General features: G+C 39.4%; 1 protein-coding gene across 11 annotated transcripts in view; it reads right to left on the bottom strand.

Annotated features, from left to right (window-relative positions):
* The window catches only part of TP53BP1 (tumor protein p53 binding protein 1), a 90,516-nt gene that overhangs the window by 48,772 nt on the left and 22,006 nt on the right, over window positions 1-19,738 (bottom strand). For 8 of the 11 annotated variants that reach the window (XM_086363278.1, XM_086363284.1, XM_086363281.1 and 5 more), the window contains exons 1-11: window positions 18,914-19,046; window positions 18,159-18,343; window positions 17,857-17,950; window positions 17,543-17,627; window positions 9,634-9,764; window positions 8,817-8,975; window positions 8,370-8,469; window positions 6,679-6,842; window positions 4,993-5,122; window positions 4,186-4,280; window positions 1,445-1,650 (exon numbers count right to left, since the gene is read on the bottom strand). In XM_086363278.1, the coding sequence (XP_086219404.1) occupies window positions 1,445-1,650; window positions 4,186-4,280; window positions 4,993-5,122; window positions 6,679-6,842; window positions 8,370-8,469; window positions 8,817-8,975; window positions 9,634-9,764; window positions 17,543-17,627; window positions 17,857-17,950; window positions 18,159-18,343; window positions 18,914-18,920 (1,356 nt within the window). In that variant the 5' untranslated portion in view covers window positions 18,921-19,046. Of the gene's footprint in view, window positions 1-1,444; window positions 1,651-4,185; window positions 4,281-4,992; window positions 5,123-6,678; window positions 6,843-8,369; window positions 8,470-8,816; window positions 8,976-9,633; window positions 9,765-17,542; window positions 17,628-17,856; window positions 17,951-18,158; window positions 18,344-18,505; window positions 18,828-18,913; window positions 19,047-19,738 lie in introns of those variants that run through there. The other 3 variants (XM_086363279.1, XM_086363283.1, XM_086363280.1) reach the window with 2 other exon arrangements.

Below are 19,738 nucleotides of genomic sequence, written 5' to 3'. Positions count from 1 at the left end.
CAGATTGAGAGAACTAACGAATACAAAATAAAAATAGACTTATGTCAAGGATCTGGAAGTTTTAGAACACTGGGGATAAAGAGAAAATTCTGTAAGATTCCAGTAAGGAAAAATAACAGCTCACATATTAAGGAACAAAATCAAACCGGACAGGGACATGCCTGGTGGTTGAGTGGTTAAGAATCCTCCTTGTAATGCAGGGGATTCGGGTTCAATCCCTGGTTGGAAAACTAAGATTCCATATGCCGCAGGGCAACTAAACCCATGTGTCACCATATAGATCCCATGTGCAACTAAGACCCAATGTAGCCAAATCAGTAAATAAATACTAAAACCAAAAATCAAACTGGCCACACTTCTCAACAGCAACACTGAACTTTGAAGATGGTGAAGCTATGCTTTCAGAAAGTTTAAAGGAAAATTATTTCCAACATAAAATTCTATACTCCTACAAACTATGAATCAAGTATGAGAGTAGAAAGTCTGCTACTAAAGAATGTCCTCCACCAAAATGAGGGCATAAATCAAGCACGAAGACATGGAGCCCAAGAGGAATCCAACACAAAGACAGGTAAGGACAATCTCCAGACAGTGAAAGGGAGGTGACAGTTCTACACCGGGAATAGAAGGCAATAGCACAGATTAGAAAACAGAAGGCTCCCAAAAGTGGTTTCTCCAAAAAGAAGTTTGAGGCCCTTGAACATCTGGAAAAGAAATTTTCATTAATAACATCTGGTAGAAAGCCTAGGGTTGATTTAGTGAGAAGTTAGTGGCGTTAAGGTAGAATAATGATTAATGCTGCCTTTCAATTTCAAAGTAACATTTCAAGAACTTTAAAGACATAGTACAAAATTTAAACATAAAAAGTACATCAGATAGTAGGTGACTCTGGAAATGTTCTAAAACTAGACCATGACAGGTGCACAAGTCTATTGCTATTGTTGTTGTTCAGTCACTCAGTTGCGTCTGACTCTGCAACCCCATGCACTGCAGCACGCCAGGTTTCCCTGTCCTTCACCATCTCCCACAAGTGTATAAGTTTACTAAAATATCACTAAACCACACACAAAATGGGTGAGTTTTATGGTTTGTAAATTATACCTCAATGCTGCTGCTAAGTCACTTCAGTCGTGCCTGACTCTGTGCAACCCCATAGATGGCAGCCCACCAGGCTTCCCCCTCTCTGGGATTCTCCAGGCAAGAACTCTGGAGTGGGCTGCCATTTCCTTCTCCAATGCATGAAAGTGAAAAGTGAAAGTGAAGTCGCTCAGTCATGTCCGACTCTTAGCAACCCCATAGACTGCAACCTACCAGGCTCCTCTGTCCATGGGATTTTCCAGGCAAGAGCACTGGAGTGGGTTGCCGTTGCCTTCTCCATACCTCAATACAGTTGCTTAAAAAAAAAGACGTTAGGAGGAAAAAAGTATTATTCTACAATACTCACATGAGAAAACTCAGGCTGGGACGGAATAGGAAGTGAACCAGGAGTGAAGACTGGTGTGCTCTGAGATACTGGTGTCGAGGCTTGTGGTGATATAGTGGGCTCAGTGGGGAGAGGGGGGTTTTCCATCTCTGCTGGCTCATCACCTTGGAGTTTCTTCTGAAAAGACTCTCCTCCTTCAGATAACACTGACATATCCATTGGCTCATCTAGTTTAAAATATGGAAAACAAATTGAGAAAGAAGCACTCATCAGTACTATTCATGTTCCAATACCACTAGTAATTATATTCAGAGATTTTCACTCCTAAAAAAAAAAAACAGTGACTTGATTTTTAGAAAAACCGATAGGTTAATAGAAGATTGAGTCCTAGAAATCTAGCAATACTTTATTCCCCCAGGGGAGGGAAGTCCACACTCCTAAAATACTCAGATATAAATTACAACAGGGTTCATCTAGGGACACCCATCCATCTATATAATAGCAAATTAACTTGGTTCCTTTGAGCCCCTTTCCTGATCATAGCTCAGTTTTCATACTTTGCTCAGGAACACCCAGATTAATGGCATCTAATTTAACCACAGGCCGTGAAAGGCAGTGAACTTGCTCACCACGCTCAGTACACATCTAGAGAGGTATGAACTCATTTTATTTGTATTAACGACTGTTAAGTGCAGAGGTAGATGCTAGGACAAATAAAGGAAGGGCAAAAATGTATCAATGTCAGTCAGTAATGATTTATCAAAGAACTAAATATAGGACACTAACCCTGGGACAAACTGCTCAGGAGGGAAACACACAAACAAAACACAAAATACTGCTTTCCCATAGTACTCTATCCACCTGTAGGCTAGCAGGACCTTCCTCAGAGGCAGCCTAGCTGGTATTTGATTCATCAAGTCTTTTCCCCTATCTTACAACTTGAAGCCCCAAACAGGCTTCCTTTAGACCACTCTCACATACTACCCACACCATTTAGTTTTTCCCTATAATCAAACTACCAGCTCCCCCAAACCTCAATGCCTACCTATCCTGGCTGCTTCGCTTGGTGTCAGATGCACGCTCCAATCTAGACAGGTTTGGGAACTGGTGCTGTAGACCTTAATTACACTACCACAGCTGTGTTAAGTAATTTCATATCTTTTGATCTTTATCACCATGACAAAGCACTTATTAAGGACTGTTCTAAGCACTACATATAAAAAGGCTTTAGGTTAATATTCTTAGACATAAAAAAAAATACAAGAAGCATACACAGTCCCACAGTTATTCACATATTAAGCAAATACATTAAATCTAAAATATAATTGACAAGGGAGAATACAATATGTTACATGAAAAAAAAAAGAACACAGAATCATATACATAACATGATCCCAACTGTGTAAACATCCTTCTTTATATTCATGCACAGAAAAACTCTGAAAGGAAATAAGCATATCCAAATACTAATTTACATCTGGGTTGTGGTATCACAGGTTGATTTTTATTCTCTTCTCATTACTTTCCCATATGCTTTCCAAACTTTCTACTGTAAGTACTAACTATGTTTACAGTAAGGGAGAAAGCATTTTTAATATATTTTTTATATATCTTCAGTGTTCACACTACAGAGAGAAAAAAATAAGATCAAGGATAAACCAAATTTAATTTGCATTAACAGTATTTTTTGCATCAACAGAATGGATTCACTTTTATTTTTCACCGAAGATCTCTAATCCCGTTATGCTTAGAACGGTATTAGTCCGCATGGATACACCTACACTGATTTCAAGAGAAAATAACCAGACACAAACTCTTTGACAGAAGAAAAGTCTAAGATTAAATTTGTCACAGGTAAATTAAAACTCATTAACACAGGCTTTGGTGGTAGGTGCCCAAGTTAAAATCCTGCCTCTCTGACTTAGCTGTGAAATCTCTCTGTGCCTCCATTTTCTCATCTGTAAAATGGGGATAAAAGTAACACCTACTTCTCAGAACTGTTGTGAGAATTAAAAAAAAAAAAAAACACACACAAAAAGAAGCACCTAGAACTGAAGAGAAACACAAAGAACAGTGCCTGGCATAAACTAAGCATTCAATAAATATTAGCTATTGTACCATTATTGCTATGTGAAAGAAGGAAAAGGGAAAAAACCATGAAATTCACTGGCAAAGGCTTTGTATAGAAGGAATTTGAAATATCTTGAGTGACTAGAACAGGGCCAAAGAGGTTTAGATAATGACATAGGTAAAAAGGAAATCTCTCCTGTGAATAAAGTAATATAAAATCACTACGTCCTCAAAGGAGGAAGGGAATGAAGTCAAAATTTCTACCACCTGCCCCTAACCACTCTGGCTAAAACTGCTTCGATAATAGCAAAATAACCCATAAAGAACAAAAGAAACAATTTTTGGTTCCCTCTGACTAGGAACTTGTTACCATGTTGTTGGAGAGTATTAGGCCAATAGTAATAAAATTCTTCACTATATTAATTCATCTGAGTTCAACTTTAACAATTTTCCCTTAAGGGTCTTTTCAAAAATTAAGTTGTCAATACAGAACTCAGAAAAATCAGTGCGAGAAGAGCAAAAAACTGAGGAGAGCACTTCACACTAGGCCACAATGCTGAAGGTTAGACTTGAGTCCTAGTGAATAGTTCCGGTCTCAGTGTTCTAACATAGAAAGAAACAATACACACTGCAGGGCAGAAGTACTGCTCCACTTCTCATCTGAGATCGACAGACAGATCAAGAGAGCTCACCTTTTCTCCCTTCTTGCTCTGTGGGACTGCTAGGGACGATAAAGGGGGTGGATCGGAAAGCATCAGGGGAAGGAGCAACAAGATCTGAGGAATTCCTTTATGTAAAGAGAGAAGCACAGGTTATTTCACCAGAGCCACAGTTTTCCATTTGTTTTCTACTTCTCGATAACAAAAATATCTAAGTCATTCAAACAATACTTATTAGTATTTCTCTCAAACAGCTGAGATTGGTAGAAGGGCCATGAGTAATACTTCAATAACTATTTCTCATACCAGACGTATCCAAAATCAGACTAAAAAAATAAAAAGAGATTATGGGAAAAGCCATATAATTACAAAAGAAAGTACTGATTGGATACAAGGACATTATGACTGAAAAGCACGATGACAAAAGTGCTTAAAAAAAAAACCATTCAACTGCAGATGTGAGACAAATATTCACTCCTGCACACAGATAAAGAAATCCAATTATTATCAACTCTAGCATAACCCCTTCTGCACCCCTATGCCATTAAATGGGAAGAACTGTTAGTCAAATGGAGCAGCAAGCAGCTTATTTTAGACATGTAAGAGTCTCTAAATAACTGGGCAATTTCTTCCCTGGTAAAACCTTTGGGCTCCAAATGGGAAAGCAGATCTACCTGTCTTCAATAATTCCATAAGTTCTTATTCCCCCAAATTCTTAAGCCTAGAGTTTACTTCTTTGCTTCAAAAGACTTCTGGACTACCAATTTTAGTTCTTTCAATCTTAGCCTTAAAACCATAAGGCACATGTTTCCCTGAAAGGGCTATTTTCAGCTTACTCACGTGGAAAGACTCTCCTGAACAAGGGATCTCTGACCAGAGAGCTGCAGGAGGTGCAAAGTGGTAGCAGGTGTGGAGGCCAGAGAACACCCACCTTCCTCCCTTAAAGGAGTAGAGCAACCATCAGAAGCCACTGAGAAAAAAAAAATTCCAGTTGCATTTACTTCTCATATTGACATTACTGAACTGTCAAAAAACAAAAAACACTCAGTGCTACAAAAAGAGTAATATTCATGTATGGTTTGATCCCCTGGAGACAGGAATGGCTACCAACTCCAGTATTCTCGCCTGGAGAATTCCATGGACAGAGGAGCCTGGTGGGCTGTAGTCCGTGGAGTCAGTCAGACACAACTGAGCAACTGACAAAACAGAATGGCATTCTAACACAAATCTTGAGTAACAGTTAAACACCCCCCTCCCTAATAAATTATGAATTTCTTTAAAAAAGAATTCACAAGAAAAACTACTTAGTCTTTTCCATCATGATCGAAGCTTGGAGAGGAAAAGCCAGAACCCTTAAACCTCTCCTTGGCTGCTCTTTCTTGTGACGTTTCTATTGTAGTAAGTGAGTCTTCTACTTCAAGTTCTACCTAAGGTGAAGTAAAGTTCATGCCATGATGCAGATGAGAGAAATCAAAACAATATGTATGACACCTGATAATAAATGCAGCAATTTTCATGATTAGAACCTGGGCTCCTCAAAGGAGAGAAAAAATACTAATGCCTAAGTAAAAGGATATATGAGCAGCTATTAGTGATTTATACTATGAAGAGTCTCCTGTGGGTCCCTTCTCCTTAGCAATGAATTGAGTATCTGCTGTTTTAATTGCAAAAATACAGAAATTTCTTAAACACAACCTTGTAACTTTAGTGAGAGTCCAGAAAAGGCTTCATGGTGACCCTCTGTATGTCCTGCACACATTCACAACACAGTAAAGGAATATAACCTTCTCTTCTTCCCTACTTACAACCAATACATCATAATTTGCTGATTGTGACTAAAGCTTTTTGGCCCTGTGAGGCTGCAGAACAGGCCATTGGTGGGGGTTAACAAAATCTGAAACAAATACCATTCTGCTTCTGAAAGTATTATGTTCTTTCTGCTAGATCATAAATTCCTATTTGTGGTATGTGAACTAATAAACAGATGAATAAGTAGACTGTTACCCAGATGAATATAAAAATCTTCACTTAATTATCATATTATTTAAGATTTGAAGACTTATGATAACAGAAATAGCTGCTCAGTCCATAACATTAAATCTGCTATATTATTATTCAATATCTCCATTTCCAAAAGAGAAAGAAAATTATGCTAAAATGTTAAATAGCAATCATTTCCAAAAAGCCCTTCTCATTAATTAGCTAGAAATATACTTTCCTTCTGTATCACAAACAAGTCTGCATACCTACAAAGTGCCTTATAACTTAAAACAGTAGCCTCAGAACAGAAATAAAAGTTCAGACCTTCAGAAAAGAAGAGCTACAGCAACTAATTATTCTTTGTACCGGTTTTATTGCTCTGATCCGGAGAAGGCAATGGCACCCCACTCCAGTACTCTTGCCTGGAGAATCCCAGGGACGGGGGAGCCTGGTGGGCTGCCATCTATGGGGTTGCACAGAGCTGGACACGACTGAAGTGACTTAGCCGTAGCAGTAGCAATATTGCTCTGATCAAACAATTTGTACCTGTTTTATTGCTCTGATCAAACAAGTCTTCCTGGGTTGACAAAACCTCAGGCTCTGGTGACTTCTGAACCTGCATCCCACCTTCTGGAAGTTCTTGAGCAGAAGTCTGTTCTTTTGCTTCCATAGCAGCAGACACTTTGGGACTAGAAGGCATGTCCTCTGACCTAGGAAATTCATATCACCAGAATAAAGAATTACTATGTTCAAAGGCTTTCATCTTTGAACCAAGAAGCTTTTCCTAGTCTGTGTTTTCCTTTATTAATTTCAAAACCTTCAAAAACTATTTGTTAAAAGTGAAATAAGCTACTCTTTATAATGAAGCAAAGCTCTCAGCCTCTTTCAAAGTGTGTCTCAGTCTCTCACACAGCAAAATCTCTTTCTCCATGCTGCTCACTGCAATGCTGCATGCTGTCCAAGATATCTGATCAGTGGTTTAGGGATTTCTGCTACACATGTTGTTATCTAGATGTGCATGAAGGTGTGTGATCAAGGGCACAACAATGCCAGAAGGAACAACGACCTTGCACAGAAAGGGCCTGGATGTAAATTATCCTCTGTATCATCCACACACGGTATCTTCTGCTGACCTTTTTCTCTTTTTTAAATATTTGTTTGCTTGTGCCAGGTCTCTGTTTCGTCATGAAGGATCTTTAGCTGCAGCACGTAGGATCTAGTTCCCTGACCAGGGACTGAACCCAGGCCCCCTGCACTGGGAGGTGGAGTCTTAGCTACTGGACCATCAGGGAAGTCCCTGCTGGCCTTTTTGATTTGATCTACTCAACTTAAGGCCCAAATCAAAACTCTCACCACAAATACTACTTACACGTGTAAGACACTCACTGCTGGCTCTTTTCCAGAGACTTATGAGGTTTACCTACTCAGCCATTCCCCAGAGTAAATAGGATAGCAAAATCAGCTAAAGAGCAATTTCCTAAAGAAGAGTGGGAAAAGTCAGCTGCAGTTTAGCTGGGTGTTTTGCATTAGAAAGCTGACCTCTCTTTACATTCAACTTTGTTCAGTACCGTGTTTCCCACTGGTTCTAACTAAAGGAAGAAACAACAGAATACTAAATCTTTATTCATTCCCTCCTCCCAAACGGAAACATCTCACTTGTCCTCTGCCATACCTAAACCTGAACTACTGACTAGAGATAATGCTGTTTGGAATATAGCAATCACCACAGGCAGAAAAGAGATCAACTGGTCATTCCTACCAACTTAAGAGACTAAAGGACATGCAGAAAGAACACTTCCCTATTTATCTTCTGTCATAAACTACCAGATGCAGGATACCTGAGGAAACAGAGCAATCTGGGTGCTCCTCAGGTATAAAAACAGTGGACTTCCAAATACAATATTCCTGTGACTCCTATAACAGAGAAGCTAGAAAGACATCCCACAGAGACATGGTGCCTCTGCAGACAAAGAACAGAGAGGAGTAGCAACCAAGAATAAAGGGGTCATCCTCACAATTACAACAGCAATAAATTGGATTTTTAATATGCCTAAAGATAAGGACATAATAAAAATTCATAAACAATAAATGTTTCCACTGAACCAAAAATATGCCCAGGGAAAGAGGGGAAAAAAGAAAATCGAGAATTTCTAAAAATGTTTCCACCTGGCCAAGTGAAGTAAGTACAACCCGACAGCAAACACCCAAAAACACTTTCTAGGAGGAAGTTGGTTCACCTTTCAGGTGGTGCATTTTGCTCTTCCACCACAGGGACGTCCTTGCTGGGCTGTTCTGCCACGGGAGTATCTTCATTAGACTGTTCTTCATGCTTAATTGCTTCAAGTTTCAAGTTTTAGAAGAAGATAGGAAGGAGATATTTAATTTTTCAAAATACTAGAAGTAGTCCCAAATGCTTTTTAAAGGGCAGAGATTTTAAAGAAAGAAATACAAACTGAGAATATACACAAGTATATCATTCCAAAAAGGAAAACAGCCTTTACCCACTTAGCAAAAAACCTTAGTATGCAAGCCATCAACTGATACGTATTTGCCAGACAACTCTACTTTACTATATTTAGATTACCTTAACTTACATAGCCATAAAATACATCAAGGAAAACACAACTAGCGTGGGAGTAAAATACTTATAAACAATTCTAAATGCCAGAACACACATTACATACCAATATTAGCATCCACACCAGATAGCCGAGTATATCCAGAGTTGGTGGTTACTGACTGTAGAGGCTCTCTGTCTATTTCATATGGCACAGTTTGTTCTTCAATATCCTGGCTCTGGGAGAGTTCCAGAACCCCAAAGCCCATCTGTGATGAGGCAGGATCTAGGAAGAAAACCCCAAGAAATCAGGAATCATCCCATATTATGCGCTATGTAAGGTGCTGCTGCTGCTAAGTCGCTTCAGTCGTGTCCGACTCTGTGCGACCCCATAGACGGCAGCCCATCAGCTACCCTTCAGCAAAAGGCCATACTAAGTCCTTCACATCAAAGCCCTGCCCCACCTCTGCAAGTTTTTTCAAAATAAAACTAAGAATAAAAGCCCTGAAAGGAAAGGGGGGGAATGCATAATAAAGCAAAAAACTGAACTATAAAACCTTACAAATACCTAATAAAGGCAGACTATGTCTAATTTCTAAAGAAATACATAAATGCCACACACGCACGCATGCACACACATGCACGGCAGTGTAGTTCAGATTGTAATTCCACCCTACAAGGCATCCATCTCCCAAATATCTGAAAAACGAATGAATACAAAAGGAGTAGGAGTCAATATGCAGAAAGAAGGCCAAACAATGAGCTAAAAATTCCTGAACAACAAATCAGGTGGAATATCTTAGACTACTAGCAAATTTCCTAATGACTATACTTAATTTAATGATGAGACATCTACAGCCTGATAAGGAGAAATTGAGGCATCTGCAATGTTCATGTTAAAGGGACTAGACCACTCTACTATCCTGAAAAAGGCATAAAATTACCTTCAGCACTAAGGGAGTGTGTGGTATCATCTGGAATATCTTCTTCCTTTTCCTCTTTCTCCTTCTCTTCCACCTCTTTTTCCTTCTCTTCACTTACAGGAGGAGCAGATTCCACTGACATTCCCAAAACACTACACAGCAAAAAGACACAATCATGTATTCCCATATAGGATGGGATACCCTGCTCAAAGAACTCTGAATTCTTCTGTGACTCCCCACACATCATACCACTTTTTAAGTAAATGTGAAAAAGTAAAAAAACCTCACCCCATTACCGCTTCTTTCTACAGAAAGCACCTAAAAGGTTAACAACTTAAAACACTGTACAGAATTAATACAAACATGAGTCAGAAGGAGGAAACAAACATACTTCATTTTTATCTTTCTCTGAAAAAAACATGAGCAGGGACAGAAAAATCTCACACTCAAGAGAATTACTGACAAAAGAAGATGTGCATTAGATGTGCAGAGAAGGGGCTCTAAAATACAGCTGTTAAACAGAACACAATTAACAAAGGTATTTTTGCAAAAATTTTTAGAACACATAACACAGACCCACACAGCATATGAGGAAAAAATTCAGGTTAACATCACAGGTTATGTTATGTTAAAATGATAAACAAAAGTTTAAGACATAAACAGTTAGGAAAAAATATCTGCAACAATGTAACAAACGAATCATCTTCATAAAATACAAGGAATTTATAAGAAGCCTAAGATATAAATGCACAACAAAAGAGACAACTCACAAAAAAAACAGAAATACAAGTATCTTAAAACACGTAAGAAATCAGAGAAACCATTAGTTGCCAATCAAATTAGGAAAAAAAAACCTGTAAATATTGTCCTACTATTCAGTACTGTTGAGGTAAGACGAGCATTATCACATACTCTTCCTGAGAGTGTAAACTAATAGAACCTTTCTGAAGAACTAGAAAATATGTATTAAGAGCTCTAAAAAAATGTTCGTACCTAGTAATATCAATTATAAGAAATAGCTTAAAATATGAAAAGATCCTTATACAAACTCACTTTCAAAGTTCACTGTAACTAATAACCCACTATAAGCCTAACAGTAGGTAAATGACTAATTTCATAATCCATAAAATGGAATTTATGCAACTGTTAAATATGTTCAAAACAACCAAATACAATGTGTAAATTGTATATCTGGACCAGATACTGGACAAAATAGATATATATAATCCAAACAAAACAAAAATTTATGTATATAAAATAAAGACATCTTTGAGACAACTGGGAAAATATGAACATAAACTATATTATTAGGTATTATGGAATCGATATTAGGTGTGCTAAGGGTATTATGATTACACAGGATAATGTACTTTTCTTATGGGATGAATTCTAAAGTATTTGAGGGGAACTATGATTTCTGCAACTTAGTTTCAAATGATCCAGCCCCCCAAAACAGTATATATTATACACACAGAGAAAAAAATGCATAACTTTTACAACAAAAATCATGGGCAAATGTTAGTAAGAGCTTTAATTGTCAGGGAAAATTAACTGCTCGTGTTGATAAGCAAAAAGGTCAAGAAACACACAAACTTTTACCTTCCACATCTCAACTATGTAAATCAAGTGTGCCAAAAAAAAAGAGAGAAAAGAAGCCAAAATATTTACAGGAATTAGCCTCTGGGTGGCAGAATTATAGATGACATTTTTTGTTTCCTTTTAGCTTTCTATCCATTTAACATTTCACATAAAGACCATTAAACGTAAGTTTAATAAGCATGAAAGAGATGAAAACATGGATTTGCAAAGTTGGGAACCATGATCCAAGGAAGAGAAGAAGGACTAAGTAAAGACTTTCACAAAATAAAATAGAACATTACCTACACAACTGGGAGGACCAGATGCAAGACACTGGGAAATATAGGGAAAGAAAGTCAAGAACATGTATGACAAAAAAGTAGAAGAGCAAAAAAAGACAGCACTAATCACACACCCTGGATCTTCTTCAGCCTCTGTTGATGGTTTTCTTCACGTCCCTAACCTCTAAATGCTGCTGGGCACAATGAGTCCTTGAACCTCTTCTTCACCTACACTCATCCCTTTAGTGATCTTATCCATACTCATGGCCTTGAATACCATCCATATGCTTATGACTCTGCAATTTTTAATCTCCAGCTTAGACCTTCCTCCTGAGCTCTAGACTTTCACATCATCAACTGCCTCCAACTGACAATTGAAAAGGCAGCTCAACTTTAACAAGCCTGTAATTGACCTTCCTGTTCGATCTTCTCCATCTCAATCAACAGCAACTCCATTCTTCTAGTTCCCAAACCAAAAATGTGGAACCGCCGTTACCACCTTCATTTCCCTCATACTTAACATCCAATCTGACTTTGAATCCTAATTTCAAAAACCCAGAAGCTCACACTTCTCATCCTACTTCTACACTGGTCTAGCCACTGTCACATTTTGCCTAAATTATTTCAAGAGTCTCCTAGTTGGTCTTTCTGCCTCTGCCTTTGCTCTCCCTTCAAATTTTATTTTTAACTTGAACAGCTTCTTTTTTATTTTTCCCAGCTTTATCCAGTTATTAGTCTATTCTTGATCCAGCATCCAGAGTGATGCTGTTCAAATCTAAGAGCGTGTCATTCCTCTGATCAAATCTATTAAACACCTTCCTATCTCACTAAAAGTAACAGCTAAATGCCTCACAATGATCCATAAGGCCTTATATATTCTGGCTCCCCCCTCACTCCTCTGACCTCTTTTCCCACTCCTCTCCAGCACTCCAAGGCAGCCACACTAACCTCCTCGTCATTTCTCAAATATCCCAGCACACTCTTCCCTCAGGGCCTTTGCATTTGCTGTTCTCTATGTGCAGATTACGTTTATTTAAATAACAGCAGAGATCACTTACTCAAGATTTTTAGTCAAAAGTCACATCAGGGAAGCATCCCCTAAGTCACCTTGTCTAAACTTGCAACTCCACTGATGTTTCCCATCCAATTCTCCACTTTATTTTTCTCTGCAGCCCTATCAGAGTGTAAGACACTATAGATTTTTACATATCTATCAGATAACTGGTATGTCCCATAAAAGAATATAAGCTACATTAAGGTCTAAAATTTCTTATCTCTTCTGATCACTCTGTATCTCTAAAACTCAAAAGTGCTTGGCATATAGGAAATACGCAATAAATATTTGTAGAATGATTAGGTGAATCAGAGCAGATGTGAAATAAATCAGATTTTGTCCAATATCCAAAACTGATGGAAAAAGAAAACAAATGTTTAAATATACCATTTAGAAATATAAATCTAGCCAATAAAAAAACTAACATAATCATTATCAAAAGTTAGGAGTGTGCTGGGATTTCCCTGGTGGTCCAACTGTTAGGAATCCGCCTCCCAATGCACGGGGTGCAGGTTCAATCCTCATCAGGGAACTAAGATTCCATACACCACAACTACAGAACCCACACCAGAACGAAGGCCCTACACAGCCATAAATAAATAAATATATATATTTTAAAATTAGAAAAGTGTTGTTGTGAGTTAAACCTCATCTTTCATTACAGAACTCAAATGTCTGAATCTGATTAAACAAGAAATGGCAATACTGTAGTGTTACTTAGTTTTACAATATTAAAAGCTAAAAAGATAACCTCCCAGAGAAGTAAAAACAGACACTTAAAAAGGGTTACCTCTTTGTTTAAAAGGATCACTTCTGTGAAAGGGAGCCAACAGTGGGAATGGACTCTTTGATTTTTATTATAAGTTATTTTTAAAATAATCTATGCATTTATATTTCTCTGTTAAAAGCATTTAACAGACCTCATCAAAATTAAAAACATGCTCCATGAAAAAAAACCTCTTAATGAAAAGACAAGCCAGAGAGAAAATATTTGCAAACCACATATCCTACAAAGAACTAGCACACAGAATATTAGAATTCTCAAAACACAATAAAATAAAACCCAATTACAAAATAGGCAAAAGATATGAACAGACATTTCCTTGAAGAGGATGTACATATGCAAAGACGCATGTGAAAAGATGTTCAACATCATTAGCCACTGCTGCTGCTGTTGCTAAGTCGCTCAGTCGTGTCTGACTCCTAGCGACCCCATGGACTGCAGCTCACCAGGCTCCTCCGCCCATGGGACTTTCCAGGCAAGAGTACTGGAGTGGGGTGCCATTGCCTTCTCTGCATTAGCCACTAAGGAAATGCAAATTAAGACCACAATGAAGGCTTCCCTGGTGGCTCAGTGGTAAAGAATCCACCTGCCAATACAGGAGACACAGGTTCAATCCCTGATCCGGGAAGATCCCACATGCCTCGAAGCAAATAAGGCCCTGTTGCCACAACTACTGACCCTGTGCTCTAGAGCTCTGGAACCACAACTACTGAAGCCTGCACGCCTAGAGTCCAGGCTCTGCAGCAAGAGAAGCCACTCTGCAACGAGAAGCCCACTCACTGCAACTAGAGAAAAGCCTGCACAGCAACAAAGACCCAGCACAGCCAAAAATAAGTAAATAAATAAAATTGTTAACACACACACACACACACACAAACTGAGATATCACCACACACTATCAGAATGGCTAAAACAAAAGACGGACAACACTTATCAGAACGCCTGAAAGAGTGACAACACCAAATGCTGCTGAGAATGGACAGAAATTGGACGTCCAATGCCAGTCGAACTGTAAAATGATACAAGCGCTCTAGAAAACAGATCAGCATTTCTTAAAAAAAAAAAACCTGAACATGCAACTACCATGTGACCTAGCAACTGTCCCCCTGGCCATTTATCCTAGAGATATGAAGACTTATAAAAACCTGTAGGCAAATGTTCATAGCAGCTTTATTTATGCTAGCCAAAAACTAGAATCAACCCAGATTTCCATCAACGGGTAAATGGTTAAACAAATTGTGATACATCCATACCAGGGAACACTACTCAGCAATAAAACAAACCACTGATACATGCAACAACTCAGATAGATCTCTAGTACGCAGTTTGAAAAAATCCAACCTTCAAAAACTATATACTATATGATCTTATTTACATAAGATTTTAAGTGACAGAACTTTACCAATAGAGGATGGTCTTTAATTTTTTTGGCTGCTCCTTGCAGCATGTAGGATCTCAGTTTCCCGACCAGGGATCAAACTTGTAGCCCCAGGATTGAAAGCATGGCGTTTTAACCACTGGACCACCAGGGAAGTCCCGAGGATGGTGCTAACTACTGGTTGCCGGGGGTTCACGTGCAGGTGAAGGGGATGGATGTGGTTGTAAAAGGGCAACACTAGAGCTCCCTGTGGTGTTGGAACTGTTTGCATCTTGGTCACAATGGTGGATAAACCTACACAGACAATTGAGCAGTATACAAATTACACACACAAGTACAAGCAGAACTAGAGAACTCTGAATCATTTCATTGAATTTTAGCAATGCTGATATTCTGGTTGTGAAATTATACTATAGTTCTGCAAAATGGTACCATTGGGGAAAACTGGGAAAAGTATACAAAAAAATCTCTGTGCCATTTCTTACAAAAGCATGTGAATCTATAATCATCCCGGGACGTCTCTGGTGGTCCAATGGCTATAACTCCACACTCTCAATGCAGCGGACCCAGGTCCAATCCTTGGTCATGGAACTGGATCCCACAAGCTGCAACTGAGAGTTTGCACACCACAACTAAAGATCCCGCACACCACGACAAAGATCGAAGATGCTGTGTGCCACAGCCCTGACGAAACCAAGACCCAGCGTGTCCAAATAAATAAAAATAAATATTCATCATCATCTCAATTTTTTAAGCATTTAACAGAAATAAAAATATCTTCAGCATATTTTACAACGCTTCATGTTTAGGACCAAAGGCTTACATCAGCAAGACAACAGATAAAGAGAGGAAGATCTTTTGGAATTTTATGATGTATAAAACTCACAAGCAGCTTTTCAAAATGTCTGCTGTAACGAATAAAGACAACATAAAGAGATCAGTACACATGTGTTTTCTAGAGCTTTCATTGTTTTGGAATCAACCCCACATTCTTTGCAGTTTCGTGGCCTTTTCACATGCTGTTCCCTCTTTTTGGAAAGTTCCTCCTCCCACATGCCACACTTCTCCCCATCCCTTCAACTATGCCTAACAAATTCGTATTTATAATTTACATCATCTTCTCAAAAAGGTTTTCCCTTATCCCCCAGATTAGGTCATATATCCTATTTTTCCCCTGTTTACAATGATCACAATTTTCACTGAATAACTATTTATGTAATTATTCAACATATGTCTCTATTAAAGTGTAAACTCCATGATGGCAAAGATGATTTAAAACACCCGCCACAGTGCTTGCACGTTTACTGAATGTAAGCATTCAAGTTTTTTTTTCTTTTTTAAAGAAAGAGCAACATGTTCATGCAAAAATGGAAAAGAAGTAGCATGAGAATTCTCAAAACAGTACCATCCATTTATAACAACGGGTACGCACGCATTCTGTCCCCAGTGGTTCAAACCCGGGTCCTGAGCCACAAAAACATAGATAAGCCTGGCACGTGGATCCTAAAGAGGTATCAGAAAAACTTAAACGCCTACAAAAAGCAAAGAAAGGTAACATAAATGATTGAAGTGGTTGGGTTTAAGAACAAAAGCACAAGCCCTAGGAAAATGAAAAAAAAGAACAGCTGGCCTCAGTGTCCAGGTACAACAGTGAGTTACAGGCACTATGACAGACCACAGCACTCATGTCCCATCTAAGCAGAGATTGGCTGCTACTCACAGCTCTAGCCAACTGTTGCCAATAATACAGCAGTTGTGTTACTTCTGAACTAGTAATCCCAGAAACGGGAAACTGAAGTTCCATGTGAAATTTCCCTATTTTTAAATTCTATCAATTAATTCAAATATATTTTAACAACCATGTATGGGCCAACTAGAACCCACCTGCAGGCCAAAGTAACTCCACCAATTTGCGGATTGATCTAAAGTGTCCAATTGATGATTTGAAAGAAAAATTTTAAATGCAAACACAGAGTATTAAATAGAACACATACACACAAAAAATATTTATTTTTGAGATAAAAATCGTAGCCTTTCACCCCAAACTAACATTCTCTTAACAACCTCCCTTTTCTATTCCACCACTCTAAAACTCTTGCATTCTTCCTTGATCTTAGAAGAATTTGGGCGCTGAATAATCATAAAGAAAGAGAGGCACTTGAGTTACAAGGACTCAAAACCCAGGTCTGCCACTTACTAGCAATATATTCTAGTGTAAGGTTTTTAACTTCTTTGCCCGTCACTCCCCCCTACTAAGTAACATAAATGATTGAAGTGGTTGGGTCTAAGAACAAAAGCATTCAGTAACAGAAGTAATGCAATGTGTTCATTATACAACTCTTTAAGGATGAAATTAAATGGCAGTATATATCAAACATCCAGACTAGTACCCAAAAGAGAGGATAAATTCACAAATGGGCAATGTTAAAGATTTACAACAGACAAAGTAAAAAGTGAATACTGTTAAGAGTATGAATTAAACATTCTTGAGTCTAAAACTGGTGAAGATTCTTTGGTTGGTAGGTAGAAACCATTCCTAACTTTTGATAATATATCTTAATTTTTTTATTATTTTTCCTATAAGTCATATCCAAGCTAAGAATGAGGAATTCTTATTTTGTTTCACACGCACAAGACAGATCACAATTTGAATAATATAGGTGCAAAAAAGTTGCTACCTTCGCAAAAGAGATTCCAGCTTAAGTACCAATAGAATGCTAGTTAAAACAATCCTCAAATCAAATTTCCTGCTCCACAAAAATAAATCCTTTTATCCTTAGGGCAAGACAACAGGCACAGATAAAAGAACTGATCCATTAATGCATTTAAATAAATTCCTCCAAACACTAATATACCTGCTTTTCCTATTTGGCTGAGGTAACTGTTCAATGACCTGACTGATGGAACCACGTGTGTCCAAATGAGAAGAATCCAGAGAGTCTGAAAAAAATAACTGGATATTAGCACAAAAGGCATTCACCACCAAACTTTAATACAAGTTCAGGAATGTGGACAATACCAATCTAATCAGCTGTATTAGAAAACCAACCTTGTGCGTACCTACTACACACCAGACACTGTGCTAGACTTCCTTACACACCTCACCACAATTACATAATATTTAAATCTACCCAACTCCAATATGAGCACCCTTGCAAAGGGATCTCACCTGCGGCTTTGTTTTCTTTCAGATGCTCATTGAAGCCACTCTTACTGTCTCCTTGTTCTTCTTCAGCTGTTTGCTCAGTATTGGACTCAACATCCTAAAAAATACACATGCACAATATACCCACTGTATATGAGATAATCCAAAATGAGATATATTTTTATGAAAATATAGATTTCATTTTCCAACCAACTTTACCCAAAAGATAGTGATCTCCTAAGTACTTACATTTGCAGGCTGGTCTAGATTAGGGGTGGGGTGGGGTGGGAATCTACTCAATCATTTCCAAGCAACCTATCACTCACCAACACAGGGTTCTCTTTGTGCGTCTGAAGATTAGGAAGGTGTCGAGCTAGCACACTGAAGTGAGAACCAGAATCATCTTCTAGAACCTGGCTTTCAGGCTGAGAATCTTCAATTATCAGGCAAGGAGTGTCTTGCTGAGAGAAATCTGAATCCAACTGACTTCCAGTAGGGTCCATCTGCTCCCCTGGAATGGAATAACAAAAGATCAGTTCCGTGTAACCTACTAGCCTTCCTCACGCAGTCTGAGCTTAAAATAATGAGGCAGTTAAGTACGAGACTTGGAAAGGGGGACGAGTGTAGGACTCTTCCCATTACAACATTGTACATAAGCACTTTCCTGTCATACCTGCCACGGCCCGATTTCCTCTTGCTTACAATCAGCCTGCCTACCCTTCTCTCCCCTTCCATCACCTTCGCGTAGACACCCTTTCCCCTCCTTCCTAACCTCTACTCTCCCCGCCCCTTTTTTCCATCCCCCACAACTCTCCCTACGTCCTTCAGGCGCCTCTACCGCTCCCCAAAAAGCATCTTTGGGAAACCTCTGATCGTCTGAACCCCTACAGCCGTTCCTGCTTCCTCACGACCACCCGGGTCTTCCTAGCGAGTGCTACCCCACCCCCTCCTTGGGGCCCTCCAACCCTTCCCCCGTCACCGCCGCCATGCTTGCCACCCCGCCCCCTCCGGTTTGCCACCCCTTCAGACGCGAAGCCCAAGCCTTCAGAGCCGACTACTCCCCCTTTTCCCCACACAGTACCAGGCATCCCGGCGGGAGGTCCCTCGCTCTCGTCCTAGAGGTTTCCCCACGCTCCCCAGGTCCCTCCAGCTCTATCCCCAGGTCGCCGCTGTAGCCACCGCCGCCACCAGCCGCGAACTCCCCCTTTCCCGTCGCGTCACGCAGCATCGGCTCGCTCATTCGCTGCTGCTGCCCGCCACTCAAGAAAGGCTGTGGGTAACTGGCGACTGAGTCGGAGTGCCCCGCCCCACGTAAGAAAAAGGAACACGGCGGCGTGTTTCCATGGCAGCCTGGACTTTGCAGGCCCTCCCTCTAGTATAGCTGGAGAATGACAGTATCCTTGAACCGAAGGGACCTTGAGAGGGCATGAAATATAGTCCGATGCCTCTCCAGGACGGTTGTCTGTACCACTGCTCAGACATAAGAGAAAAGACAATTTTTTTTTATTGTTCATGCACCATAAGGCCCTACTCTCACCCTCTTGCGTGGAAAAGGTTTCCTGGTTTTCTAATAAAAGGGCAAAGAAGGATGGCTAGAATTTCAGAGCTAGTGAAACTGAAGAGAGAGAGGACTCTTCGGGGTTTGCCAGGTCAACCAGGATCCCCTTCTTAGGCCTCTACTTGAATTCAAGGGCACACATTAAATACGTCTCCACCAGTTCTTTTTTTTCCTATTTACATTGTCTGAGGGCCCTGGTAAGCCATATTTTCCCCCCATTGCCCTTTCCAGTCTGGAACATAGTTCAAGCTTCATATTTGCTTATCGGTGACCTATCTTTTATGGAATTGCAGCCTACAGAGACCATGGCCCCAGACATTTTTTGCACCTCCGTTTGAGATAACTGAG

The sequence above is a fragment of the Bos grunniens genome, chromosome 21, assembly GCF_055505025.1.
Source record: "Bos grunniens cultivar Pamir isolate PY7600 chromosome 21, Bosgru_T2T1.0, whole genome shotgun sequence".
In the NCBI taxonomy this organism is placed as follows: domain Eukaryota; kingdom Metazoa; phylum Chordata; class Mammalia; order Artiodactyla; family Bovidae; genus Bos; species Bos grunniens.
This window is presented reverse-complemented; position numbering and strand designations above follow the sequence as displayed.